Source organism: Oreochromis niloticus, linkage group LG16, assembly GCF_001858045.2.
Source record: "Oreochromis niloticus isolate F11D_XX linkage group LG16, O_niloticus_UMD_NMBU, whole genome shotgun sequence".
In the NCBI taxonomy this organism is placed as follows: Eukaryota; Metazoa; Chordata; class Actinopteri; order Cichliformes; family Cichlidae; genus Oreochromis; species Oreochromis niloticus.
The window spans coordinates 33,240,553-33,263,399 of NC_031987.2; the positions used below are offsets into that span (position 1 = coordinate 33,240,553).

General features: G+C 41.8%; 2 protein-coding genes across 3 annotated transcripts in view; one reads left to right on the forward strand and one right to left on the reverse strand.

The window, feature by feature from the left end:
• Positions 1–11,336, reverse strand: part of ccdc93 (CCC complex scaffolding subunit CCDC93) — a 22,531-nt gene extending 11,195 nt beyond the window's left edge. The window contains exons 1-15 of one of the 2 annotated variants that reach the window (XM_005460911.4): positions 11,183–11,336; positions 10,539–10,652; positions 9,111–9,205; positions 8,758–8,869; positions 8,242–8,340; positions 7,262–7,318; positions 7,032–7,132; positions 5,468–5,497; positions 5,078–5,114; positions 4,850–4,948; positions 4,364–4,414; positions 2,645–2,731; positions 2,252–2,365; positions 1,975–2,037; positions 940–1,013 (exon numbers count right to left, since the gene is read on the reverse strand). In XM_005460911.4, the coding sequence (XP_005460968.1) occupies positions 940–1,013; positions 1,975–2,037; positions 2,252–2,365; positions 2,645–2,731; positions 4,364–4,414; positions 4,850–4,948; positions 5,078–5,114; positions 5,468–5,497; positions 7,032–7,132; positions 7,262–7,318; positions 8,242–8,340; positions 8,758–8,869; positions 9,111–9,205; positions 10,539–10,652; positions 11,183–11,269 (1,220 nt within the window). In that variant the 5' untranslated portion in view covers positions 11,270–11,336. The remainder of the gene's footprint in view (positions 1–939; positions 1,014–1,974; positions 2,038–2,251; positions 2,366–2,644; positions 2,732–4,363; positions 4,415–4,849; positions 4,949–5,077; positions 5,115–5,467; positions 5,498–7,031; positions 7,133–7,261; positions 7,319–8,241; positions 8,341–8,757; positions 8,870–9,110; positions 9,206–10,538; positions 10,653–11,182) is intronic. The other variant, XM_005460912.4, reaches the window with a different exon arrangement.
• A 475-nt stretch (positions 11,337–11,811) lies between these two features.
• si:dkey-251i10.3 (U3 small nucleolar RNA-associated protein 14 homolog A) lies at positions 11,812–14,722 on the forward strand. Its single transcript, XM_003456213.5, has one exon. It carries the CDS (start codon positions 11,945–11,947, stop codon positions 14,189–14,191), a length of 2,247 nt encoding a protein of 748 aa, XP_003456261.1. The 5' UTR covers positions 11,812–11,944; the 3' UTR covers positions 14,192–14,722.
• Positions 14,723–22,847: the final 8,125 nt, after the last annotated feature.

Below are 22,847 nucleotides of genomic sequence, written 5' to 3' on the forward strand. Positions count from 1 at the left end.
GGCAGTTTGGCCTTAAAATGACTGCAGTGATTTATCGGAGAGCAAAGTGTGGAAGGAGAGTCCAAAAAATAAAATACAGGTGGTTCTCAGCAGGCAATTTACTGCATTTTGAAATGGTGCAATCCATACAATATTAGTAAAACTGCTGTTAAGCCATCTACATAATACATGTTTTACAAATAGTGTTATTAAAGTGTTTATTTATTCATTCAAACCAACTCTGCAGATTAAAGGGTCAAGCCCATTTTGGTACAGCAATCACACACTATGTAATACAAAATGTGGCAAATCCACTTAGCCAAGAAAATGCATCGGACATCAGTTACAGAAACGACTGTACAACAAAAACTGACCAACATCAGAGCAGCATATATACTGGCTTCCTGCAGAACTTTTCTTTCCCAGCCAAACATGAGGACCTGCCATCGCTAATGAAAGGGATTCTGGGAAATGCAGTCTTCTAAAGATAATATGTATTGAACGCTCTTTCTTGGTAGAAAAATTTAATCCATAATTAGCAGCTAACAATACATTTGTTGCTGGCAATAAATCACTTACAAACTAACCCAAAAATGTTGTTATCAAATCAAATAGACTGCAATAAAGTTACAACATAAAATGGTATACCATGGCAACAAGTATCATCAGTAGGTGGCCATCTATTTGTGACAGCACATTTTACCTTTAATTTTTATTCTAATGTGGACCAGACAGTGTCCACATTACAAAGGTGCTGTGTAACTACCAGTACATTCAGTTTGATTCTAACAAGAATATATACTAGGTGGAGAACTGGTTGATGTATTGTTTAAAAAAAGTGTATATTCAAGATTTAGATTAGAATCCATTTCACTGCACATCTGTGTGAATATTTTAACTTTGCAGTTCTTGAGAATAAAACGTTAGCAGATAACAGAAGGACCGTTTCTGTTGACTCACCTCCTGTCAGCCTGCTCCTCCACTTCTTCCAAAGACACCAACTCTTTCCCCAAAGTCTCTGAGACCTTTGTAGCCTGCAAATTAAAAGCTACTGATCAAAGCATCTGAATGGCTGATAGCTCACTAAACCCTATTACACTGGACATTTCACTGAACTTTTTAGCTGAGTTCTTTGCCAAACAGTTTCTATTTCAGTGTGAACAACTGCACATGTACATTCATGTGAAAAAGATGGAACATCCTGATGATGAGAGGATGAGAGGATTGATGGCATCCTAGGGAGTCTCCTCCCAGATCTGGTCCAGGGCATCACTAAGCTCCTGGTCAGTCTGAGGCACAACCAGACGGACCAAAGATGTCAGGCAAACGTGGGGCCCAGGCAGTGGGGCCCAGGCAGTGGTACCAGTAGCCAGGTGCTGCTAATCAAATGCAGACCAATGGTCTTAAAAAAGTGAAAATGCTGCCCCTCAGTCTGGGAAGTGTTAGAGAGTTATTATTTAAAAATAATAATGATAATAATAATAATAATAATAATGATAATAACAATAATGATCTTCCCAGAAGTGGACCCAGCCCCAGCAAAGTCACCCCGAGGACAGACAATCTCCCAAAATACTGGCAGCAGCAGCTGGTACCCAGTACACCCATACACCAGTGGTATCAATTTCAAAATCCTACGTTGCCTTGTTCTCAAGTTATCACATTTGCAAGATTTTCAGAAAACTTGACCTCTGACATTTCTGATTTCCTGTCCTGTGGTGACAACAAAATAGGTCACTTCTTAAATCCAAAGGTGATTGTGTGTCCCAGCTCATTTTCTGAAACACTGTGTGTGTGTGTGTGTTAAACAATCAGAGTGTACTATATCAGGTGTTGCTGTTCAGTTGAAGATGTGTTTAAATCATTTTACCATCTGGTAAGGCCCAGGTGTTTTTCTATCATTATGAGGCTGTTCTTTCATTTGAACCATGGTTGGATGTAAACCAATGGATCAGGTCCATACTGGCAGTGAAGTAAACCTTGAGCCGAGCTCACCTCCATTAGTTTCCTCTTGTCCTCATCACAGCCTGTCTTCACCTCTGCATGCTTGGCTTGCAGCTGTGGCCACAAAAACAGTCAAAGTAAGCTCTGACACTATTACGACTGCCACAACTAAATCACTTCATGCTTTTGCTACATAGGATCAAAAGTTTGTTTCAATGTTACCAAGACTGGCTTCAGATGTGAGGTCAGTATTAATAATGTAAAAAAATTAAAATAAAGTGTTGGAGTTGAGGACAGCACATTCATTAAACCACAGTGACCTACACACCTCCTCCAGCTCTTTAGTCTTCTGCTGGATCTGTTTGTTGAGTGAGGCGACCACCCTGTGGTGCTGCTGCAGGGGGCCGTAATGCTCATGCTCCTCTGAGGACAGCTCTAACTGCTGCAGGGACACAAGGAACACACAGCAGTCAGCAAAGCAATGCTTTTAGAAAAATGAAGATGTCTACCATTAGCTGACATTTTGGTTTGGATTCATGGTAACTGGTGATTTTTCCACTGCATTTGATTAAGAAGAAAGTCTGAATGAACACTTTAAAAAGCTGCCAACACACAGCAGGATCCTATACACAGCTGGTGTTTAGGAGGGAATAAGATTACCTTCTCTTTGACTAACACAGTAACTGCAATCTAAACTTTGACCAGATGCAGAGCTGCTTACCTTCTCAGCGTACTCCGAAGCAAACTGTTTGATCTCTTCAGACTGCAGCCCGACGAGCTGACCCACTGCACTTGCTGTCAGCTTCCCCTGAAAAACACAAGCTCAGTCACTGCCACAGTGCAGCGGTGGGGAAAGGCAACAAAACCCAACTTTGACTAACTCCATGCAATCAACGAGATTATTCAGTGACAGCTGAATATCAGACCAGTCACTATTTGGCAGTGATGGGAATAACGGCGTTACAAGTAACGGCGTTACTAACGGCGTTACGTTTTTCAGTAACGAGTAATCTAACTAATTACTATTCCTATCGTTACAACGGCGTTACAGTTACTGACAAGGAAACGCGGTCCGTTACTATTTTTCAACAAACAGACGGTTGGCGCTGTGTTCAGCTTACCGCATCTTCTGGACGCTACAGCTTTAAGCAGCTGCGCGCGCTCCTGCGGACGCTAATCACGAGCACTGTCCAGCACAACACCTGGAGCTCAGGGGGCAAAACAATCGCATGAGTGCTGCTGTTTGACTGAGGAAGAATAAAGTAGTCCTGGTAAGCCAATCACATGACCACTTAAAGACAAAGCAACAAGGTGATATATACCAGTTTATAAATTGTGTCGATAGGCCACGTAAAACCAGAGTCATGATAAACAATATATACGCGGCGTTTTATCCTCAATAGTTTCGCCACGTTAGCGCTAGCAAGCACTCTCTGCTTATGAGCAAAACAAAAAAAAGTTGTGATGGCGAGAGAGAGAGAGAGAGAGAGAGAGCAGGAAAAGAGAGAGAGCGAGTTTTGAGATTTGTGACGTTTAGCGTGTTTGGAGTGTGTAGTTAATGTGTTGTCTTGTGTAGTTAGTGTGTAGTGTTGTGTATAGTTTTGTGTTGTGTGTCAGAACAATGAGGCGACTGCTGTCTCCAGGTAGAAACCGGAGTGATACACCTGCTGCTGTCAGACCTGCAGGTATCAGGCTGTGATGTTCTCCTTTGTAGTGGACAGAAATTATGTTTTGGAGTGGCACAAATAATTTGTGTGGCATCTTATTGAAGAACAGCTGATTGTTCTGTAAATAGTTTGAAATGGTTATTTTAAAAAAGGGTAAAAGGTAAATGGATGCAAATAACTTTGTTGTTTGCAAAACTTGTGCATAGGATTTTAAAATTGACAATTAATATTTGCATTTGAAGTTATGAAATATGATTCATTAAACATGTTTATGGTTGTTACAGTTAAAAATATAACTTTTTCTACTCTGATTTTATGTTTTTTGTTTGATTTTAGATCAATTCTGGTTATACAGTATGACAAAATGAGAACATAACTGTAAATTCAGGCACGTGAGGTTGCGCTAAAAAGAATGATACCAAACAAGGCAAAGTAAATAGTTTTTAAAGGTAAAATGTGGAGGGAAAATCAAGAGTAGTAAAAAAATGGCCAATTATACTCTGGACGCCAGAGGGTTAAACGTTCTTTGTTTTTTTTTAAAGTAACGCAATAGTTACTTTTCCAAGTAATTAATTACTTTTAGAATATTGTAACTGAGTTACTAACTCAGTTACTTTTTGAAGAAGTAACTAGTAACTATAATTGAATTACTATTTCAAAGTAACTTGCCCAACACTGCTATTTGGCTCCTTTATATATATATTTATATGTTGAGGTTGTCCGGATGCAGAAATGTTCTGCTTCTCTGTGCCGTAAGTGTTTTATTTACATACCTCCTCAGTTGCCATGGCAGCCATGTTGGTCATCAACGTTTTAATTCGCATCTAGGAAAAACATGAATGTCATTTATTTGTTGAACATGATATGGTCTTATTTTATTATTCCAGACTTTTTAACAGACTGGTGAAACAGATCACAATAACCTGAGCGCATCCACACGCTGGCTTTGATTCACACTAAAGAACTTTGAGTTTTTCCTTTTCATTAGTGAGCTATAGTGTTTTTGTTGTACTTCTAAAATGGCAAAGCCCACAGCGAAGGGCACGAGGACAGGAGTTGCCTAGCACTTGCTTGGGTCTTTTTCTTTCAGTATAAAGTGCCTTGAGGTGACTTACTGTTGTGATTTCGTGCCACATAAATAAAACTAAATTGAATTAAATGCTTAAACTGAAAGGCTTAGCGTATCATTTTGCCCTCTACTGTACACGTGTGCCTAATTTGTCTTTCTGTATAAAACACTCAGTAAATAAAGTTCTCACTTCCTCTACTGCCTGCAGGTCATCTTCCTCTGACACGTCACCCATGCCATGAGATGCTGGCTGAGAGCCACCGGCCAGTGAAGCCTTCCCCTCATCGACCTGAAAAGGGGCAAAAAGAAGAAAAGATTAAGAATGGAGCAAAATCCTTGCTGACCAGAGAGCAGCCAAACCTCACTGCAGCTCTACCCACAGTGTAACCAGCTACAGCCCAGGCCTTCAAGCGCCTACCTTGTCTTGTTTGCTCTGCTTGCTGAATCCATATCGCCTGGAAAAAACAAAACAAACAACGAGTATGAGATGCGACTTCAGACTGGAATAAAGTATACTTGTTACCCCAAACCCCCAAAATTCATTTACATCATGCGATAAAAAAGTTTCAGCACAAGAAAGCGCATGAATCCATCAGGTGGACAAACTAGATGGTTCCCCGATCTGCAGTGTCTGTTCAAACAACTGAAAAACATAAAATAAGGAGTGCACTGAAGCAGCACCACAGTCCATCATGCCAAAATAAGTGTGCACTGTTTGCATTCTCTGACAAACATGTTGAACCACAACACAGGGTGCTGTAAGCAGATGCGCCCCCCCCCCAGCTTCACACAGTTATACAGTACTTACAGCAAGAGCTCTGACATTCTAGTACAGAGGCTAGTACAGGGATGGATGAACGAAAAAACAACAACAACAATATATCAGATGAGACACTGAACATTGTGTAAGTTTAAATCTCAGGTTTTCAATTCTTGACTCATTTCCTATAAACTAAGAGCTGATACACTGACAGGAATTAAACACAGAAGGTCAATTTGTGGTCCCCAGAGAAGGAACAGCCCAATGACTGATCCAGCACACAGAACTGTACTCCTATGCATTTACTGGCCACATTATTAGTTACACCTTGGTGAAGAGCTACCTTAAATCTACAGACTGAACGGTGTAAGAATGATATGTTTACGTTACGCAACTTCTGCAGATTTGTGATCCAACTTTCAACCTCATCACAATCAATCCTTCTAAAATAAGACATTTTAGTTCTCTCCCTTTCTTCTGTTGGTTTCTAACACAACATTTGAACAGCAGGTTGACGGGCTTCTGTGCTTACAGCTGTGAGCAGCTTAGCCAAAATGACCACACAGGTAGATCCATGTTCTTTGACATGACTGAGACAGAAAACTACAAATAAAAAGTGTGAAAGTGAACAGAGAAGTCTTTAGCCTACGCTGAGCTCATCTCAAACTTTCACCATGTTATGTCATTTTAAAAGTGGAACATTATGTGTCTGGGTTGCCAAGCAACATCATTAACTTATTCGGCCACCTGAAAACTCATCAATGACTGCAGCATAACAGACGTCTGTAGACGTGTTGGTGCATCAGTCAAGCTCAAAAAGATGCACCGACATCACCAATGCAAGAATCAAAAAGACACAGTGAGCCGCAAAAGCTTCAGGAAAACATACTGGACACAAGCTGTTTCCACAGTGGTAAAACCTGCACTGCATACAGGAAAACGTTTTATTCACATCTATGATGCAGATACAATGAATGCTGTGAAAGACTTTATTTCCTCAAGAAACACCTAATCTGTCAGCAAAAATGCTTTAATTAGCAGGAATGTAGCTCAGTGTGGAGGTGACAGCAGTGCCTGTTGATATAATTTAGATTTACATTCTCTTTCTCCTGAGAGATGCTCTGAATTTACACGAATAAGGAGGAACAACTGTAGTCATCATTTCAGGAATGTAGCCCCATACGGGCGTGAAAGCTGTGTTATGTTTATCCAGTCAGTACTGCCACTTTAAATGCATTAGATTCCTAATTGGGTGACGTTTACTTTAATAGAACAGTTTGACAGATATGTCCAATAAAGTGAGCAGCCAGTGTACATTTTAGTCCTATTATTACTATCCTGCTTGTTTTGGTCTATAAACATCAGAAAATATGAACAAAGCCCAGCAGAGAGAAAAGCAATGAAACGAGGGCACCAACAGCCTTGTTGTAAAAATAAGAATAAAGGTTGATCTACAAATGGCTCTAAAGAGAAATGACAGTGTGATTTTACATAACTCAGTGCTTTCTATTTACACGGAGATACAAATAAATGAGACAGACGTCTTACAGCCACTTTGGCAAAACATGGATTAACAGGGAAAGTGATGCACATCCCAGATGTGAAAGCTCACCTTCCATATTCCAACAGAGTGGAGTGGACCCTGGACTCCTCATCCAGCAGCTCCTCTGCATTCCTATGCCTCCTGTACTTCCTCTGTGGTTTGTACACTTCCTAGAAAAGAACGAGGTTCATTCAAAAAAGCCTGACAGTTATCTAAACAACCGACCTACGACTGGACTTTGCTGATTAAGCAGGTACATTTCATTTTAGAGCATCGTTTGTATCAGTGGAGTCACTCACCAACACGTCCAGCACTGCCCTCACTGCCTTGTCTTTCCTCTGGAGGAACTCGTTATCCTGTCACAGTACAGTGAACAGCACCTCTTACACACAGGACGTTTAATGACATGTGGCCGACTAACACTTTGACTAAACACATTTCTATGACTGTGAGGGTTGTGATACAGCGGTCATTAAAACTTGAATATTGTGTTAGACTTCTGACACCGAGTCCCATTCCTACAATGAGACAACAAGTCCCAAGTTACTTTCTTGCCCTCTTGTGATGTTTATTATACTAAAATGTCTTTGAATTAGAGTGGGTCTGATCATCACTAAAAGCTCACATATCCTCCCTCTTATCTTGATTACTCATCATTTTATTGCCTTATTTTTCTGTCTGGCTTTGTATTTCATATATGTCACGACTTCTTTCTGTTTTCATAAACTCAGTCCAGTTAAAATAATCACACTTGAACATGCGTCAAGATGTAATTAACTAGAGGAACTCCAGGTGGGCTTCTCTGTGTTACGCCTACCTACCAATTATTAGTTTTAGTTTGTTGAATATGAGAATAAGCCCAAGAAATGGGAAGCAGGTGGAAGAAAGAGTAGAAAGTTTGCCTTGGAGAGTAGAAACGAGACAGAATATGTGTGTGAAGGAGAAGGAGACAGGCAGATGTTTAAATACCGGTTAGAGTTTAAATACCTGGGCTCAACCACCCAAAGAAATGGAAGGTACACAGGAGAGATGAAGAGACTGCAAGCAGGGTGGAGAAGAGAGGGAGAAGGATAGCGGCAAGAGCGAATGGCAAGGTTGACGAGACGGTAGTAAGACCTGTTGCGGTGTGTGTGGTATGGAGATAACGGCACTGACAAAAAGGAGGCCGAGCCGAGGTCATAAACAACTACATTCTATGTTTAAGTGATTTTATGACCTTTGTATACAAAGATGTGTCCAGTAAAGCTACGCCCTGGTCTTCATGCTGAATGTCTGTTACCTCTGGAAGGCTGTGGGACTTCTGGAACTGAGAAATGGAGTAGGCTCTCACATAATCTCCCATTTCTTCCCGCGTCTCTATGGCTCGCTTCACCAGCCACTGGCATGAAACAACACACAGCTCATCAAACACAAGGATGAACCAGCAGATACAGACTGACCATGTCCATGCTCCAGCTGGACCTGCTAGCTGTACTGGATCTGATGCCAGCAGCAGTCAAATCTCATTAGCTAATACTAATGTTATTCACACGCATCCAGACGGCTATGAATACGTTCTTTAAAGACAAATCACAAACATCGTATCAGCGTTCTGAATTCTGTAACGTATGAAACCCTGAAACTGGGAGCAAAACAGGCAAACAAGTGGGATGACAGGAAAAAGTCAGCACTGCACGTGGGTAACTATGTGAGGGTCAGGGTACTTTAAACATTTAACCTTTTCATTAGCTCTTTCCTCAGATGCATTAAGCACATTAATGCATGTGAGATTAGTTTGGCTGAATTCTCCGTATACCTGTATGACCGGGAAAATGTGGATAAAATCCAACCCCTGGATCTGATGGGGTTCCAGGCGATGAGGACACTTCATCTTTGGTAAAACAGAAACAATTTTCTCTGTCAAGGATCTGCAACGAAACAGCACTTGCCACTGTTAGAAAGAAACCAGTGTGAAACTGCAAAACCCAGACAAAGAAAAACATTTAAAAGGATGGAAAAATGTAACCAAATATCTGATGACATCATCTATCTGAGCTGCTCTTAAGTTAGCAAAATTATTCATTTTTAACTGGATTCAAATGTGGCACTTTAAACTGATTTATCTGGACCAGCCTAGAGAAACTCGGAAAGAAATCAGCCAACACTCACATTTTTTGCCCAATAGTTGAGTTTTCTTGGAAAAGAAGATCCACGTCTATGTCAAAATTACAGGTGGTGATGCACCAGGTCATACCCCCAACCACCTGTAGAGGAGAACTGTGAGCTGAGGTTTTCTCAGTTAAATGCACAATAACATTAAATACTTCTGTTCACAGTAGGGGTGGTCTAGCTAATCAAAACAGAGAGAAAAACCCCAAAAAACAAACCAAACACCTGCTTCCAACTTGGACTCTTCCTGTATCAGTGCTGATGTGGTGGTGATTCAGGAGAATACTGCAGTGCCTACCTACACCTAAATGCTGAACATAAATAGAAGTGGCTTTGTCACCACGCTGGGTCACCACAGTAGGTAGCTCAGCAGATGTCCTTGCTGCAGTTCATATATGTGCCAATCATCAGTTGCCAGGCTGCAGGGGCAGTGGCCTAAGCAGACAACCCCAGACCTCCCTCTGCCCAGTCACCTCCTCCAGTTTATTGGGGGAACCACTGAGGCATTTCAGGCCAGCCAAGAAATATCATCTCTCCAGCATGATAGAACATGTCCAGAACATGTCACCCAGGAGGCATCCTTGTCAGATGCCCGAACCAACCGGCTCCTTTCAGTGTAGAGGGGCAGCATAGCAGCTCAACTATGAGCCCCTCTCCTCACCGTAGCTCTAAGGGAGATACCCTTAGAAAGATAACTAGTCTCCCAGTTCCCCACAGCGTGATGCTGCCATCAGCAACATTTCACTGTAAAAGAACGGGTTCTCCTACAGCGCTTTTCTACTCTGAGCACTCTTAGTGCTTTATATAACTTGTCTCATTCACAGCAGCACACACAAATTCTTTTTACACATACAAATCCTGATTTACAAGTACAAAATATTTATGACCACAATTTGAGCCCATAATCGAACCCCCAACCTTCGAATTCGTAGGTGACCTGGGACGGTATAGGCCAGGTGATAAGCAGTGCCTGGTTTCCATCTGTCATGATGCTTGGCATTCAGGCCAAAGAGTTCAATCTTTGATTCATCAGACCAGATAATTGTGTTTCTCATGTTCTGACAGGTGTGTTTTGGCAAACACCAGGTGGGCTGTCATGTGCCTGGCCACTCTGCAGGTGTGATTGGTGGAATGCTGCTCAAATGGATGGCTTGGTTTGTGCTCTGACATCTACTGTCAACTATGGGACCTTATATAGACAAGTGTGTGAATTTCTCTTGGTAGAGAAGTTTGTTTACCCTTTGGTCCCACATCACCTCCTCACTGCCTTTACAGTCAGCTTGTACTTGGATCTGTGTTTAGCTCAACTGGTGGAACAATTTTTGTTTCCACCTTTAGCAGGAACAAGTTGTATTAATCTGCTAAGACCAATTGGGATGCAAGAAGAGCAGAGAGGAGGAAAAGAGCAATCAGAAGTCCCGCGTATACCTTATCAAAAGGTGACAATCCTTTAATCCGGGCTCGGAAGTATCCAGCTGCTAGCAGGAGCTCCAGGATCTCTGTCAGCTTCACCCTCTGCTCTTCATCCTCCCGGGTTTCCACCTGCAGGCCAGAAACACTTGATAGCTCACATATGGCTGAGGTCCTACTGCATTAGAATCCGTCTGCTATCAGACCTTCACTTTTACTCTTCCATTTTTAGTAACTGCTGCTGAAATTACTACTAGCACGATTTTAAACGCTATTAACTCAATCCCAAAAGGTTGATTCTGTTCATCTGGACGTGGCGTTTTCACTGGGACAAACGTTTCGTCACTCATCCAGGTGACTTCCTCAGGCTCAGCTGACTGCAGGTTTCCCCAATCTTAACAGTACGTTTGCACAATGACTGAAACCAGCCCACTGAAAGAAGAGCTGTGAGGTCAGTTTCTTGCTCATTAATCAACAGAATCAACTTTTGGGGATTTACTTGCGTGGATGAGTTAGCATGCATCAAAACGTTATTAATTCAACATGAACAAACTAGCTTCACCGTTAGCTTCAGTGTTAGCTTGTATCGATATGCGTCCGCAGTGTGACAGTTCAAATCCATCATCACAGCAGTGCTGACACCTGATTCAGCTACTTTGTACCTGGATGAGGTTGCCGTCTTGGTCGTACTGAGCGCCTATTTTCGACCCGGTTCTTACTCTGTGGAAAACAGACGTAGCCACCGCCATGTTTAACTGCACTGTTGATGACAGTCACGTGACCGTAGCATATGACAGGAACTATTAAACGCAGCGTTTCCACAAATGTGTCCAGCGGAATGCATGTTATATAATAATGACCGAGCTGACTGAACTGAAACAGCAAACGGACATTCTCCACTAAAGTTTATTAAAGTGATTCAAACGGACACGCGATCTAAACGCTATAAAAGTGTCTCTGGATGAACAGATAACCAGCTTTGCAACAACAAGAAGATTCTTCAGGAGCTTATTGTTTGATAACGTGACAATATGTCCAAACTATTATATTTTCACAACCACAAGGTGCAATGAGAAATTATAACTGTATTAGAATATTGTAAGGAGGAGCCATGGCTGATAAAAGAATAAAAACACAATCAAACGTGGTTTAAACATTTAGGAACTACACTCTGAAGCTGTTTAGTGTTTATTATGTAACGTTCATAGAATAATTATGAATTCTTAAACAAGTCTCTTTATTTAAGATGATATTATTTATAAAAGGATAATGTACAGTGTAAAGTGGGACCCCCCACAAACCCCAACATATTTTGCGACAGTGAACAACACTGTCGCACGTTTCGCGACAACGGGTTGTTTTACGGCACACGTGGGGTACACAGTCGTCCGAGTGCATTGAGCTCCGGCAGTTGTTGCTTCAGCATGGCTAAAGTTTCGAAAAAGAAAGCGAGTAAAAAGAAAACACGCTCCGGAGGTGCGGAGCAGAGCAACGAGGGGCATCCAGACGTGGTTTACGACGATGAAAAGGAGGAGGATGCGACTGATGAAGATATTACTGTTGAGGACGAAGACGAGCACGATGAACGAAAACGCCAAAAGCTGCTGGAGGCTATCGGCACTCTCAGTGGTAAGAGGAAGAAAACTCTGGGGGAGAGGTCCGAAGCGGCCGTGCATATGTCCGAATTTACGGTCAACGCAGAGGGCGAGGGCGACAAAGTCGATCTGTCGGACTTGATAGGGTCCATTGAGAAAACCCCTGGACTCTCAGGCAAGAGCAAGAAGCGGCTGAAAAATTTGGAGCAAAGCAGAAAGACCATCGAGTGCCCGCTAAGCAAGCAGGAGAGCGAGAGGATACGGAGAGATCTGGCTTTTCAGAAGGTTTCCAAAGAGGTGAGCCATTGGAAGAGTGTCATCAGACAGAATGAGAGGGCTGAGCAGCTGGTCTTCCCTCTCAATCAGGAGCCTTCAGGCCCCAAGCCCATTGAGAGGGTGGTGATGGGCTGGAAGGCTCAGACTCCGCTTGAGCAAGAAGTCTTCACTCTCCTGTCTGCCAACAAGCAGCCTATTAATGACCCCATTCTTACTCCCACTGAGGAGGCTTCCATGAAAGCGATGAGCCTGGAGGAAGCTAAGGTACGTCGTGCAGAGCTGCAGAAGGCCCGGGCTCTTCAGTCCTACTACGAGGCCAAGGCGAGGAGGCAAAAGAAGATCAAGAGCAAGAAATACCACAAAGTGCTGAACAAGGCCAAATCCAAGGATTTCCAGAAGCAGTTTGATGAGATGGTGAAGAGAGACCCGGCTGCTGCGCTGGAGGAGCTGAATAAGATGGAGATGGCGAGGATGCAGGAGAGGATGTCACTGAAGCACCAGAACAGCAGTAAGTGGGCCAGGTCCAAGGCCATCATGGCAAAATATGATGAAGGTGCCCGCAAAGCTATTCAGCAGCAGCTGGAAGTGAACAAAGACCTGACCCAGAAGTTGGTGACCTCACTGAACAAGGAAGAGGAGGAGACGATGGAGGAAGATGGTAACGCAGACGTGGTGCCTGACTTTGTGAATGATGCAGAGCAAGGACTGGATTTTTCCAATCCTTGGATGACTGGAAAGCTCTCTCAAGACTGCGTGGAGAAGGAGACAAGTAATGCTGTGACTATTAGAGCTGAGGAAAATGTAGCCGAGGAAGAGGAGGTGGAGGAGACAGAAGAAGAGGTGCTACTCAGAGAATTTGATAGCAGGAGAAAACGGCGTCAAGCTCAGGAAGCCGACGCAGCTGTAATACTTACGGAGGAGGAGGAGGAGGAAAACAAGGATGCTTCCGACAAAGAGGAAGAAGAGCTTTCAGAGTTCACAAGCCTTTTCAAAGGAATAGCAGAGGGCTGTGGAGAGGCCGACACAGCAGCTGAGCTGGAAAAGGAGCTCAAAATCAGGTGTCTAGAGGATGAAGAGCTTCTCACTCAGGACAAGGAGGCAGAGGAGGAGGAGGAAGCCACAGATAAAGGACCTGTTGTTCCGCAGCATCCTCCAGCCACAGAAAACGGACAAAAGACGGGAAAAAGCAGGAAGAGGAGGAAAGGGATTGAGCTGAAACAAGTTCTCACCAAGGGCGCACAGGTCCTCCAGGTTCCCTTTGCTCCCACCATCGAGGATGCAGAGGACTCGGAGGGAAAGCTGGACCAGAGGGGGCTCATTAAAGAGGCCTTCGCTGGAGATGACATCATCTCTGACTTTCTGAAGGAAAAGAGGAAGCAAGAGGACGCAGGGAAGCCTAAGGTGGTAGACCTGACACTACCTGGGTGGGGTGAGTGGGGAGGGGGAGGACTGCAGCCATCATGCAGAAAACGTAAGAAGTTCAGGAGAAAGATGACCCCACCCCCACCCAGGAAAGACCAGCATCTACCAGGTGTCATTATCTCTGAGAAGAGGAGCAGCTCCATCAGGCTCCACCAGGTCAACGCGCTGCCCTTTCCCTTTGAGAGCCCCTCAGTCTTTGAGAACACCATCCGCTCTGCGCTTGGCCGCACCTGGAACACAGAGCGCACTGTCAAAAAGGTCACCAAGCCCAAGGTCGTCACCAAGCTGGGCGCCATCATCGAGCCCATGACTCGGGAGGAGCTAGTGAAGGACAAGAACCGAGCGTCTGCAGGAAGCAGCAGTAGTGTGAAGAGCTGAACTGATGTAAAGAAGCTGTTCTGTGGACATTATTAAAACATAGCTTTCCCTGCTGCAGTGGAACTGATCTGTAATGTCTGAATATTTGAAGCGACTTAATATGGTTAATAATTTTGTTTCAGGAGCAGATGATCTGATCAAATGGTGATGAGAGCTTTTAAATGTTATGTTTGTCATTTGAGAATACCTGAAATAATTCTTACTGGAGGAGTTGAATTTGTTTGCAGTCTTGCTGTTTCACCCTGTAGTTGGAGCTGAAGCTGTGAGATGCACTGTAGAAAACAAATATCTCAGAATGTCGAGATGTCTGCTTTGTAACTTTTTGGAGAAAATTTAATTTTTAATTACACTCTTATACTGACCGGTGCTTTTTGTTATTTTTTCTGCCAATTTGTATTGAATCCATCTTTTATCAGCACTGTGACATGATGTCTAATCTAATCTTTACTGGAAAAGGTGATACTGGTGGTCCAACACACAGGCTGGGCTCTCTAAATAAGGTTTTTCACATGAAATGAAGCGTTTCCTGCACATTGTTGCTGCCAACATGTTTTTCCTGTTCAAATTGCCCCAGTTTCTCTTACACGAGGCTGTGAAACATTTCAAATGTGTTGAAATGTGGTTTGTGTTTTTTCTCTAATGGAGACAAATCTTTGTATATTGCAGCATATTCCCAGGTTGTTGTGTATTAGACACTCCAGTATACAGTGACTATGACTTTATTGATCCCAAAGGGAAATTAATCTAATAATAATAGTAATAAAAGTAATAATAATAATCATATACATTTAAGTGCTCAAGAAAAATGTAAATAAATAAATACTGGAGGATATACAATTTATGATACTTTATATTTCCACTTACTTCACTCTAAGCGGGTGGTCTGTATTGGGCTCCACTACATTTGTGTGACAACTTTAGCTTTTGTTCTGATTATTATAAGTCCCATGAAAACATGGATTCAGTTTGTTGAATTTTAATATAATAGAAGTTGGGCTGAAAACAGGGCTGTACATCACATTAAGATTTAATGTGTTGTCAGAGTATCACTATAAACCCCATGAGTACATCACATTGCTCTTTAAGCTTCTGCTCACAAGTAAGATAAGCTCAGTCTTAAACATCTAGAGCAGTAACATACAAAAGACTTTAATATATTACGAATTCATTTAAACATACATGGGAGTGTTGCTGTGGTTCAATGCACAAAGCTGCAAGTATTCAAGTAAAAGTATCAAAAGCTGCATGGTAAATCCTACATAAGTATTAGCAGTTAAACAGTTGAGGGGTCTGTGATACACATCATTAGATTACTAATATTGAGGCAACAATGTGTAATCCATGTTGCAGCTGCTGGACTTTTATATAAACCCTGATGAGTTTACAGGGTCGTTTCTAGTTTAAAGATCCATTTTCCCTCTTAAATGTAGTCTAGTGGAAGTAGGAAGTAGCATAAAACAAAAGTATTAGAAATGTTGAAATTATATCTACGGTGCTTCTTTAAAGTATTTACTAACAGAATATTATCCTGACACCCCGTATGGTTACAGTATTCAACCTACATGTAACGAGCTTTCATTTCTCCTGGAAATTCAAGTGTTGTTAAATCAGAGTGCAAACAGCCCGCAGGTGCTTTTGTTTTTTATATGACAGGTACAAATGGACGAATTCAAAGAGTTGATCCTGAACCCTGCAGTAGGAGAGCAGGCAGCACTGCTGCTGTGGGGCAGTTGGCTGTCCTGGTCTGTGTGGGAATGCTGCCATCTATTGTACACAAGGGTTCACTGTTCCTACACAATGTTTGTAATCACATATTGTGCGCTTTAGCATAATGTTTCAGTTTAACAGCAGGGGGAGGTTTCAGTATGTTAGGGCATCATCAACAAATGAGGGACTGTCTTTTAGAAGACCTCGTGTCCTGCTGGTGGCAACAGTAAACAGATTCTGTCTTTATCACCCTGCTAGCAATTCATTTTTGTTCATGTAACACACAGTGGGAATGTTCACACACACCCTTTCAGTACCAGTCAAAACTTCACACACTCGGGGTATTTCTTGTTTTTTATTATAATCTACATGTTATATTAGTAAATAGTCGCAACAATAAAACATCAACTGAATTTATGCTTTCTTCACTGAAGCAGAAAATGATGCTTGTGTATATTTGAGCTCACTTGTAAATAATTCTTTTCATTAAATCTTGAGCCCAATGAGAGGAAAACTAAACCACAGACACACCTGAAGACTGATCAGCCTCATCAGCAGTTTCACACTTCTTAAAAAAAATAAATATATATATATGTATATATTATTATTATTATTATACTTCAATAATATAATCATGCACACTCTCAGATATGTCCTCAATTTTGACTGACTGGACCTTTTACATGAAGGAGAAATCAGCTCATCCCTGACCAACTGGTTCTTTCAGCTGCTCCCTTCTTTCAGCTGTCCTGTTTTAAAGTAAGTATATTAATTTTTAAACAGCCCTGCGACAGACCGGCGACCTGTCCAGCGTGTACGCTGCCTCTCGCCCTAACACAGCTGGGATAGCCCCCCGCGACCCTGAAAAGGATGGACAGACAGTCACGTTCTTCATGAAATGTAAGAATAACTAAATGTGTGGACTAGAAGTAATGAAGTGGAAGCAGAGTGCAGCATAAAGTTAAAATACAAGATGACTCAAGTCACAGTGTGAACCACACAGTTTGGTCTCAGTTACAGGTTTGGAGTTTCTTTGCTGCCTCAACAACTCAAGAAATTTAAAGTCCAAATTTTAACCTAGTTAATTTTAAATCAATGGTTTCGCAATTACACAAAATGATGTCGACCTTTGCGCCTGTCATTTTAAGGATAATCTCAACACACACCAAAAGCTTAGCTGTAGCATCCTATCATATGATGGATTTGGACTGCAACCATCTGAATGATTTACTTCCACAGGCATCTGACTGCACTTGCCGTAGCCTGGTCCCATTTCATTCAGTCAGTGAGCTTGCTTATTTCTCCTGTCTGAAAGAAGAGCGTCCAACAGCAGCATTTTTACAAGTTAGAAGCTCATTTCTTCTCCCTCTCTTTCCCTGCTAATATTCATTTGTGAGGCCATGCAGTGGTATATCTAAAAGAAAAGCCATTACAGTTTGGTTACACCTTCACACATGGGTGAGAGTGCATGCGTTGGCACCCGACATCTCTGTATTTTTATGATAGACATTCGATTAAAGCGGAGCACTCTGTAATGGACTGTGCATCAATTCAGGTAATGTTGTCAGCTTGTGTGTCTGTGAGGCGATGAAGAACTCGATTAGAAACCTTATAGTTACTAAATCAGTCATTCTCCAGCTCACTCTTTATTGAGCCACTTCTTTGGGGCAATTACTACAGCTTCATACAGCTTCCAGCACTGAACAGAGACCCGGTCCTTGGACTTACTCCTGCCTATTGAACCTCAACAGGATCAGACAGTTTTTCTCGCTCGAACCAATGAAAGCTCCCGTGGCTGTAAATCAGAGATGTGGGCTTTTGAATGGAAACGGCTCCCATGATGGAATGCTATTTTCTCCGTAGCACCAATTTGTGAGATCTGCTTAAATATTTGTTCAGGGATGAAGAAGTGTGTATGCCTACCAGACTGAGCACCGAGGATGCCGGCTTATTTTCTTTTGCAGGGTGGTGGGATGGCTGTGAAATGTTACAGAAAAAAAGGGCTTTCTTAGATAAGACTAATTACTGCTGAGTGCCTCAGACTGTGTTAACAGTGGCTTTGTCCTGCTTTTAGCAGCTGCAGTTTGAGTTTACCTCATGATACAGCAGCATGAAACAATCTGATAGAGCACTCTTTCCCATTTCCCCTGTAATCTAAAGCCCAACTCCATTCCCACCCTGACAGGTGTAAGATTAACTTAGTTAGGTGCACAGGCACTCATGCGCACCAAATTAAATTAATGGAACAAATTTCCCTCCTAATTAAGATGAAAATACGTGTCAGTTATAACCTTGCTGAGCACTAATTATGTACAAATGATTTATCATCTGTTTCGTCCTGAATAGAAATAGGCTCACCTCTTCAATAGCCCCGGCTGGCTGTTAAGAGATGGGCCCTGATTAACTGTGACAGGTTGTGCTGCGGAGAAGCTGCACATCTCCGGGCCAGCCAATCAGAGACAGCCTCAACTCAGACTCTCCTCCCTTCCATTAAGCTACATTGAGTGTGCAGCTGAGCATTGCTGTGCCTCAGCTCTCCTTCTTGTTTCACTCCCTGGAATGAAAATAGAGTATATTCCAAGAGGGCCGTTGGTTGTGGTGGTGGCACGGAGGGGTTGCGGGTTAGCTGATGGAGGTGGATGGCATAGGCACTGGTAAAACCTGAACCAGCAGGTGAATCCCTCCTTAGGCTGGATTAGCTCGTTCCCCCCTAACAAGAAGGAGATGAAGCGTTTTTAACAGACCCTGTGAAATAAATTGAATAATGAAGAATACAGCGAAGCTCATACATCAATGTTTAACGCCATGTGGCGGATAATTGCTTGAAGAACAAAAATAGTCTTGAATCACTATTTACCAGCAGGTGGTGCAATAGGTTAAACCTGCCTTTAAATTCCTGTGGGCTAAAATATAAAAAACAAACAGCGCGATGTAAAATGATAGTCTAAGCTGGATATTTTAGCTTATTTCCTCATGTCCTGCAAGTACAGATATGTTTCAGCGGACAGCAGCACTGATTAGCATTAGAACCAGGCTCCCTTGTGATCCTAAGGACACACTGGCCAATCTGTAATCATTGTTCTGCAGGCTTGCTCACGGGGGATATGGTACACTTTGTCATTATCATTCAGTATGCCACACACATGCTGGCATTGCTTTCATGGTGCCGCCAGCAACAGGACATTAGCATTTCCTCCTCATAGTTCCAAGAATGTGCACAGACAATGATGCACCACAAATCAGGGCTCTGGTTCCATTGGATGGACATTAAAGATTTTTCTGCCTGCTGCTGCAGGAACAGAAAAGCTCCCTTGTTCTGTGTCTCATTTCCTCCTGATGTGATTCTCAGCCATATAAATGTCATCATGTACAGGTGTCAGCTCCATCCATTAGGGATCATTTAACTTTGTGATTTTGGATTTCTTACGCTGTTGTTTGCTCAGTAGATGTTTCATTGTTGGTAAATGTCAGAATTCTCAGGCTAATTTCTTCTTCCCAGAGCTGAGTATTTCTCCACCAGACAGAGCTAAGGTAATGCACATACACAAGCATGCCAAGCACACGCAGAACAACAAGCAAGTTTATTGGCCACATATCATACAGAGTACAACATGCAGTGAAATGCGTCGTGTCCGAGCTGCGGACAGGCTGCAGACGTTGCCGCGCCATTCCAGGGCTTGGTGTTTTGTTTTTTGGTTTTTTGGCATGGGGGGGGGGGGGGGGGCTAGCCAGGACCCTTACTGGATGCTGGGAGGGAATCGAGCTTGCAACTTCCGCTCCAAAGGTGTGTGGTCTTACCACAACACTATCCAGCTGCCGCTCCAAACTCTGAGCGGCATGCACATTGCATATGTGTTGTCTAGCCATAACTCTTTTTTTGTTTTGTTTTTCAAATTTTAAAATATTTTCCCTGATGTAAAAAAACCTCACAGTTTTGTACGTGTTTAATCTCTCGGGCTCTAAATAAACTCACACTGACCATACAAGAATTTTTGTTGTTCATTCTTTATTGTTGTCCCCAAACTTGAGACGAATATACTATGAAAACTAGAGCAGAGGCCATTTTCTTGTTTCCCATTTGAATCCTTCACACGTGCAGTTGGTGAACACGCTCGCCAAAGCCTCTCCCTTTTCATCACGGCTGTCCTGGGATTGGCAGATGGCACAGACAGGGAGGGGGTTAGAGGTTAATTCTAGACAACAGAGAGGTCACAAGGCCTATTATTTTTGAGATGGGACTTGCAATGGTCCAGTGGGGATGACTGTTATGATCAAGGCCCAGCCCCACCTCTCCATCACCATCCACAATCAACACCACACAACCGATCACTCACATTTAAAGTGAATGAGCCGACAGAGGACTAATCATGAAAAGGTCCTCAGCGCTCGGCACAGGCAGGATGATGAATTGTATCCTGCCTGTTCGGCTGTGTAACGGGGCCTCCAAGTAGCTCTTGACAGCTAATTTAAAGCTCCCTATAGCCTCCTCTTACTTCCCTTTATCAATCTAATTATTAGAGTTAAGTGAGTGTCCCTTAGGACTCTCCGATAGTCCAGCACAGAACCTGCTGAGTCATCTTAGTGGATAAAAAACACACATAAAAATCAGTGTAGCAGCATGGGCTAAAGGACAGTGAGCTGCAGCCATGTGAGGCGCACACTCTGTAGGCCTGAGGGTTTTCTGAAGACATCAGACAGAAGTCAATTTTAATTGTATTTGTATCATTGTGAATAATAATGCAATATAATATTATCAAAAGATAAGCAATGAATTGGATTCTAGTACTTCTAATGGTGACTGCAAGCCTGATGTGTGCCATGACCCGATGGTAAGCACACACACAATGTAAGTACTTTTAACTCAGTTTCACTCAATATTGTACAAAGTATCAGGTAAATAAATAAATGTACATAAAAACGGTCTAAAAAGAGTAGATTTATTATTATTATTATTATTATCATCATGATTATTATTATCTGAGACTTTTTAGAGCTGTACCGTTGCTTCAGCAAACTAAGAACGTATTCAGGGCTAGACTAAGAAATTGTTGCTTTTGATCTTTGGGAATGTTTTAAAGAAATAACAGAGAAATATTAACTAGAACTCACAGTTATGTCTTTAATGCAGTTTTTATAGTATGTCAGATTGCGTGTATTTAAGTATAATAATGAGACTTTCAGTAGTAAAGCATTAATGTTTAGGAGTCACAGCTGTTTTTATACACAAGAATAATATATTGTTTGTTCACTGGAGTGTGTGATCAGTTTCATTTAGCAGTTACAAATGTATTTTTAAATGAAACCCACCAGTTATTTATCTATTCATTTATTTATTTATAGTTTATATTTCTAAAATGTATATTTCACAGTTACATATTACTGTAATAAACCATCACATTTGGTTATTTCACAACTTAAGGCAGCAGTAAATATAGTAGTATGACTGTTTACCTTTTAATATTCAATAACATAGTTGGTGGAAGTTGAAGAGGATCATTTCTATTTAGTTTGGTCTTCCATGAAACTGCCGGGCAAGCAGCAACTCGTCACATTTTTTAACAGCAAGCATCACTCATGATTCTTACCAGCTGAGGCAGCCATGCTTGTTTTGTGTTTTCCAGTAAATTCCTGTGATGTTGTGCCTGTTTCGGTGCGATTTTTCAGTTCGATCAGTTTTATTGTGTGGATGAATCTAAGAAGATTAGCCTGGCTTATGTGAATGCAGAATGCATGTGTTTAGAACAAGTATAGATTAAATCAGTGCTTATTATATTCTTGTAAAGACACATTTGGATTTTCGTTGCTAAAACTGATTTGATTTTGTTACAATCAGATTTTCGCAGATTAATATTTGCACTATACTTAAAGAAATTAATACTTTTTTCAACTTTTTAAATATCCTTACTGATTTAATGCTCTTTGTTTCTTGTAAGGTTAATTGCACATGATGAGATCAAGGTGTGCAGAAACTGGAATTAATGCCACATAAGAGGCTGAGACTCTGAGACTGGAGCAGGTCTTTTATGCTCACAGAGCACCTGTGGCAATGGAGAAAACTGCTTAAGACATTTTTTCTATAAAAAGACTGCAAACTTGACTAGTGTCTTACAGGGCTGGGTAGATGCATTATGGGTCTCAAGACGTTGTACCCCACTCTCACCTTCTGAACCTCCCTCCAAGACATTCTGCCTCAGATGATTGTCTTTGAGGTAATTCCCTGAGTTTTAAAAATCATTTTTGTGTGTGTAGTTGTGTAACTTAAATGTCTGGTTTTCATTTAAACTATCCTTTGAATATTCTGCGAGCTGTTTCCACATAAAAACAAATTTGCAAATAAAGTTTATTAATAATATTACACATATAGTTACAGAACTATTTCCAGCATTAAAAGGATTTGTCAAATAGCTGGACTCTGAAACTCCAAGGAGCTCAGTGAAGACCTAAGAAAGAGGATTAAATTTATACCACTTGGCAATGACTCCTGTAGCCATTTCTAAACAAGATAAGATCAGTTCAAGCAATTGTATGTAAGTACAAGTTTTCTGGATGTGTCACCACTTTGCTGCGGGCTGGAAGGAGATCCAAAGTGACCCTCAGATGGAAAGAAATCGGTTCAAACTGTTAACTCTAACCGTTAAAGCACCTTGAAGCAACTGTGAATTGGCACTATATAAATAAATCGAACTGAACTGAACTTCACGTCAATCAAACCTCCCCAAATATCTAGAAATCATAGAGGACACGACTTTGCTGGGCTCAGTGAAGGTTGTTAGGATTCAGAGATTCTTTTATTGCTGCCATGTAACCTGCCTTATGATAAATGCATTAAGAACATGTTTTACAGCATTATTTTATCAGTAATATTTCTTACAGGGTTCATATTGCATTGAATATGTTTGTCATCACATTCATTCTATTCACAGGTAGAGTTCATTCTATACACATTGCA

Coding starts and splice junctions, on each gene's coding strand:
- si:dkey-251i10.3 (XM_003456213.5), top strand. CDS start 11,945: ATGGCTAAAGTTTCGAAAAAGAAAGCGAGTAAAAAGAAAACACGCTCC.